At 41.3% G+C, this 5,750-nt stretch overlaps 1 protein-coding gene across 1 annotated transcript; it reads right to left on the bottom strand.

Annotated features, from left to right (window-relative positions):
• Positions 1–2,862: 2,862 nt before the first annotated feature.
• On the bottom strand, positions 2,863–5,143 carry LOC145063495 (uncharacterized). The gene is made up of 2 exons (XM_079011087.1): positions 3,916–5,143; positions 2,863–3,723 (listed from the first exon to the last, which is right to left on the bottom strand). Exons 1-2 carry the CDS (start codon positions 5,063–5,065, stop codon positions 2,960–2,962), a joined length of 1,914 nt encoding a protein of 637 aa, XP_078867213.1. The 5' UTR covers positions 5,066–5,143; the 3' UTR covers positions 2,863–2,959.
• Between the last annotated feature and the right edge of the window lie 607 nt (positions 5,144–5,750).

Genomic DNA, 5,750 nt, shown 5'->3' with positions numbered 1-5,750 from the left:
GCGAGTCGCCCCATGGACTCGGCGAGTCCACGCTATTTAATGAAACCCTAATTCCTTGGGTTTGGGGACTATTTAAGGGGCTTTATGGTCGTCATTTGCGGCTACCAGACCCCAGTGATAAACCCTAAGTGAGCTAGAGCGTCTGTGAGAGGAAAGGAGCCATTTCTTAATCATTGCTAGTGTTTTTGCAAATAGAATAGGACCAAGACAAGAGGTGGCTGAAGAGGGTGCTATTCCAGTGAATCCAGGGCTCAGAGACTTCATTTTGAGGTATTCATTCGACCCTTCTTCAGTTTATGGTGTAATTCTTAGAGTTAGGGCTTTTTAGCCCCTTTAGAGGATGGTTATATGGAGTAATTGGTCCCCTCTCGTGTTGGTGCTGTAGATCTGGACCCAAAGAGGTCCATAAGCCCTTTTCCCTTGAGCTTTATGAGTGTTAATGGGGGTTATGAGCTTTGGATTTCATTTTAGAGGTCATATCCTCAGATAAGGCCTTTGAGCCTTTGCATGAGCACCTAGATGTTAGCTTTACGTGATTATAATGCTTTGGGAAGCTAGATCTACGGTTTAGAGGAGCGGATCTGACCTCAGGAGGTCAGTTCAGCTTGAGCATGACATGAACTCACCGAGTCCAATAGCCGACTCGGCGAGTAGGACGAGGGTTTTCCCGATAATCACATAGTTGGTGACTCACTGAGTTGGGGAAGTGACTCGGTGAGTCAGAGGGAATCTAGAGGGCAGAGTGCACGATGGTACTCGCCGAGTCAGGAGTCGGACTCGGCGAGTTCGGTCGGGAAATTTCACAGATTGTGATCTGTGATGATTTGCAAAGTTGAGGGTTGACTCAGTAAGTCGAAGGAGGACTTTGAGAGTGAAGAAAACGTGTGGACTCGACGAGTCACAGTTGTGCACTCGGCGAGTTTGGTCAAGGTTGACCGTTGACTTCGTTGACTTTTAGGGTTAGTCAATGTTTGGACCTTAGAGTCATCGGAAGGGTAGGATAGTCTTTTACCCTTCCTAGAGGATGTATTAATTAGAGTATTTATTTCATGTGATTAGGCAGGGGCTAGACCAGAGTTTACCGAGTCAGAGATTTACTGAGATATCCGAGGTGAGTCTTCTCACTATACTTTACCTTGAGTAGGTAATCGGAGTTGTGTGATATAGTGTTTGTATGTTGTATATTTGTTATTTGTTGCACCGCATTATTCTATGTGATTTATGATGTGCATGTTTACAGAGTTAGAACCGGAAGGTTCACAGAGATAGAACCTGAGGGTTCACAGAGTTTGGGTGCACGGACCCACAGAGTTATAGCCTCGAGTGGCTAATATGTGTTATATATGGTATTTTGGGGAACTCACTAAGCTTTGTGCTTACAGTGTTTCGTGTTATGTGTTTTAGGTACTAGTGAGGATCGCGGAAAGGCACCGACTTGATCAGTTCACACACTGGATTTTTATGTTATGAGATCTTGGGATTGATATATGTTATGAATTGAGTTTTAAACAATGATGCTTTTATAAATAATGAATGAATTATGTTTTTATAAGATGCAAAAAATTGTTTTGAAATTTACGGTGTTACAATTAACCAATGTACAACGAGATGTCAAATCAGGAAAAAAATTGTTTAACTAACTACGGATGAAAATCGTCACTACAAAAAATAAGGCCTACAAAGACAATAAAGCCTACAGAAACAATAAGTTGTCGGTATACCTTAGGCGGGAAAGAAAAGTGTTTACACGGTTTCCTCAAAATTTTGTAGACTATATAGTATAGCTTACGCCAAATGTAGTTTTATTTATTTATATTTCATTTTACAGAAAATAGAAACGACGTCAGTTTTCATGGGCTATCTCGACGACAAGTCGTAGGTATAGAATGATAGTGATCCGTGTGATACTCAGTTTCGACGACTTGTCATCGGTAAATATATTCTTATTTATTTTATTTTTTATTTACGAAAAGATTATTCGACGTCTTGTGACTTAACTCTATATCGACGACATGTCGTCGGTATAGGGTTTTAACTTATCTGCTTCGTTCGACCCTCTCTCAGTTGCAGCGCCACACCAAAAGCTCTCTCTCTCTCTCTCTCTCTCTCTCTCTCTCTCTCTCTCTCTCTCTCTCTCTCTCTCTCTCTCTCTCTCTCTCTCTCTCTCTCTCTCTCTCTCTCTCTCTCTCTCTCGACGAATTTCCGTCCAGAGTACCTCCGGCCACTCGTCTTCACCGCCGACGACACCGGAGGTTTGACCACCTGCGACGACGTCTATTGCGACGCCCGTCCACCATAGTTACAGGTAAGGGTTTTTTTCCGTTTTTTTTTCTTAATATTGATTGTTTTCCAGTGACCACGTCGACTTCCCACTTCCACCCATTAGCGACTTACTACTTCTGGCCACCACACCACCCACCGCCACAAAAAAGGTAAGTTTTTTTTTCTATTCTTTTTTTTGGTTGGATATTGTTGTATGAAAATGTGAAATTTGATATATCTTGTTTGATTTCATGTTTATAATTCTTTGAAAATGCCTACTATGATGAATGATGAAATTTGTTGGGCATGATTGTTTGATTTTGTATTTAGATTTGTATTTATTTGTATGAAACTGGATTTGGATGTAATCTATGTTTAATTGTATGAAATTGGAATATGAAAGTGGTATTGTACGTGTAAAATGAAATGGAAATTGGAATTGAATTTATTGTATACAGTATCAGTACGTAGTATGAGTATGTGATACTTAGGTTTAATTAATACTTTGAGTGTATAAAAATATTGTATTGGAAATTGGAATTGAATTGTTGTATAAGTATTGTAATAATTAGTAACAAGATCAAGAAAAGTCTAGCTATCTTGGAAAAGGTTCCTTCATTTTATTATTAATTTTTTATTACACCATCAAACGACATAGTAAATATATAAGTATTGTAATATCAAGAACAAGAAAAGTCTATCTCTTGCATACGACGCCTCGCCCTTCTATACCGCTTTGGCAACTCAAGCTTGGCAACTGCAAGTTCAACGAAGAACTGTCTTCCTGGCTACCCTTAAATTTAGCAACAGAACAATCAGTTGCAAATGAATTGGTACTCACAAACTTACTATCTCCTCCCATCACAGACATTAATACCCCCATCTTCACCTTGCTCACATAGTCATTCCTATAAGTTTGTCCAAGAACTCCATCCACTTCGTTACTCAAGGAGAAGAACTTGAACTTCAGATCGAGATGGGCAAAGCAATCGTCACTGGTTATATCATACTTATGGATTCTTGATTCTTCTTTTGTTATGGGAACCACTTTGGCTGTGATCCTGAAGAGGTTTTCAACTTCAACAATGATATGATTGTTGTCATCAATCCTAGTGATTGATGTCGTAGAAGATTGCCATTTGGCACCTTCGGTTTTTGGGAGAAAGATGTTTTCCCCATCAAATGTAACAGAGATTCGATCAATGGTGTCATCCCAAGAAGAAGTCTTTTGCGCACTGAGTTGTACTTTGTGGTTGTCGAAAAGAATCCCAATAGATTGGACCCAAGTAAAGTCTCTCCCCATGTTTCTGTTTCTCTTGCCAATGAAGTGGCCATTGATGTGGAGGTTGTTATCGGCAACAAGGCAGAAATCTTGATCCTTCTTTCCATGGAAGTAGAAAGTGATGCCATCACCACCAATGAAACGAGGATCTTGACACACTGCTCCAGGCATATCACAATCTGTACAAGACAAATATAGAAGCACTTAGAGATCAAATGATAGTTGTGTTAACCTAATATTTAACCATAAAGCATGCATTTGTAAATGATGGAATTAAACCTCAATAATTTGATGTCAATGTGAATCTTCACATACATGATTTTTTTAGTATTTATAAATAAAATGAAAAATGAGAGTTATGAATAACTTACTGCAAACTGGCTTGCAAGTAACACAATCAACTTCACATTGACCAGGACAAGAAGCAGGGCAGACATGTTCGGAGGCGTAGCAATTTGGGTAGTTTTGGTTTTTGCATTTAACTTTTTTTGTTTTAGAAGGTGGAGCAGACCATGTAGGAGGCACGTGTGAGGATGGTGTTGGTGTTGGAGGTGTGGACCCTGTTGTTGGTGAAGGGGTGGTGGGAGGTGGTGTGGATGGTGTTTGTGCTGGAGGTGTGGACCCTGTTGTTGGTGAAGGGGTGGTGGGAGGTGGAGTGGATGGACTTGGTGTTGTAGGTGTGGACTCTATTGGTGGTGAAGGGTAGGTGGGAGCTGGTGAGGATGGTGTTGGTGTTGGAGTTGTGGATGTCGGTGGTGAAGGGGTGGTGGGAGATGGTGTGGATGAAGTTGGTGTTGTAGGTGTGGACTCTGGTGGTGGTGAAGGGGATGTGGGAGTTGGTGAGGATGGTGTTGGTGTTGGAGTTGTGGATATCGGTGGTGAAGGGGTGGTGGGAGGTGGTGTGGATGGCGTTGATGTTGGAGGTGTGGACTCTATTGGTGGTGAAGGGGTGGTGGGTGGTGGTATGGATGTTGTTGGTGTTGGTGGTGTGGACTCTGTTGGTGATGAAGGGGTGGTGGTGTGGGGTGGTGAGGATGGTGTTGGTGTCGTAGGTGTGTATTCTGTTGGTGGAGAAGGGGTGGTTGGAGGTGGTGAGGAGGGAGTTGGTGGTGAAGGGGTTGGTGGAGGTGGTGATGATGACGGTGTTGGTGTTGGAGGTGTGGGCTCTATCGGTGGAGAAGGAGAGGTTGGTGGTGTGGACGCTGTTGGTGGTGAAGGTGTGGTGGGAGGTGGTGACGATGGTGTTGGGGGTTTCAATGTTGGTGTTGGAGGTGTGTACACTGGTGGTGATGGTGCAATGTCGCCACCACAAACAGGTTTGCACGATTGACAATTAACAGTGCAGCTATCTGGACAAAACTTAGGACAAACATGCACCAAATTATGACATTCTTTGTAACTCGGGTCCTTACAAGTTGCATGGCTAGGGTTGTTAATTCCTGGTGGAGTTTGTGCCTCAGCAAGAGCCACCAGTATGAATATCACAACTAACATAACATGACAAACCATCGACTGAGCCATTGCAGCCCAGACTAGAAGAAACTCGAAAAATTTTGAACTGCTATGTTGTAAAAAGTTATACTCAATTGTTATCTTATCTATATATTGAATTGGTGCTTATTGACACTCCCTGTCTCTCTATTTATAGTCAAAAGAAACCATGAACCTCCAAATTAAAACCAGTAATGTAATAGTTAAGTACGTTCAGTTCAAGCCTCAAGGTATCTTACAACCCCATCATATTGCTTTTAGTGTAAATTTGGCATCCCTTGGCACATGCAACACTTTGTAAAAATAGAATCCAGCTTGTGGAATACTCCACCAATGTTAACCAGCATATAGGAGGGCACCAATTGTGACTCAGCTTGCATCGCAACATACCATTCAGTAAAAAAAAAACGATTAGTATTAGCGATGACAACAAGGATGGTGAAAAGGGAAATAAATGGTAGAATTGACAATGGAAAGCCACTTTTTTGGTGATGTTCGGGTGTTCCCCATCTTAAATTAACCTTGGGGACATAATTAACACAGGAAACACTCCATGTAAACAAATTTTGTATTCTAATCCTATTACAAATAAAGATATATTGTACTCTGTGAATCCGGATAGATAGGTTAATGGGGAAATTTCAATAACAGGTTGATGGTTCAAATATGGTTTAAGAGTAGGGTTTAATGTGAAGTCTTCTAAAAAAATTAGTTA

This window comes from Lactuca serriola, chromosome 7 (genome assembly GCF_051521515.1).
Source record: "Lactuca serriola cultivar US96UC23 chromosome 7, Lser_US96UC23_V15, whole genome shotgun sequence".
Classification (NCBI taxonomy): domain Eukaryota; kingdom Viridiplantae; phylum Streptophyta; class Magnoliopsida; order Asterales; family Asteraceae; genus Lactuca; species Lactuca serriola.
The sequence above is the reverse complement of the archived record's forward strand: the minus strand, read 5'-3'. Positions and strand labels throughout refer to the sequence as shown.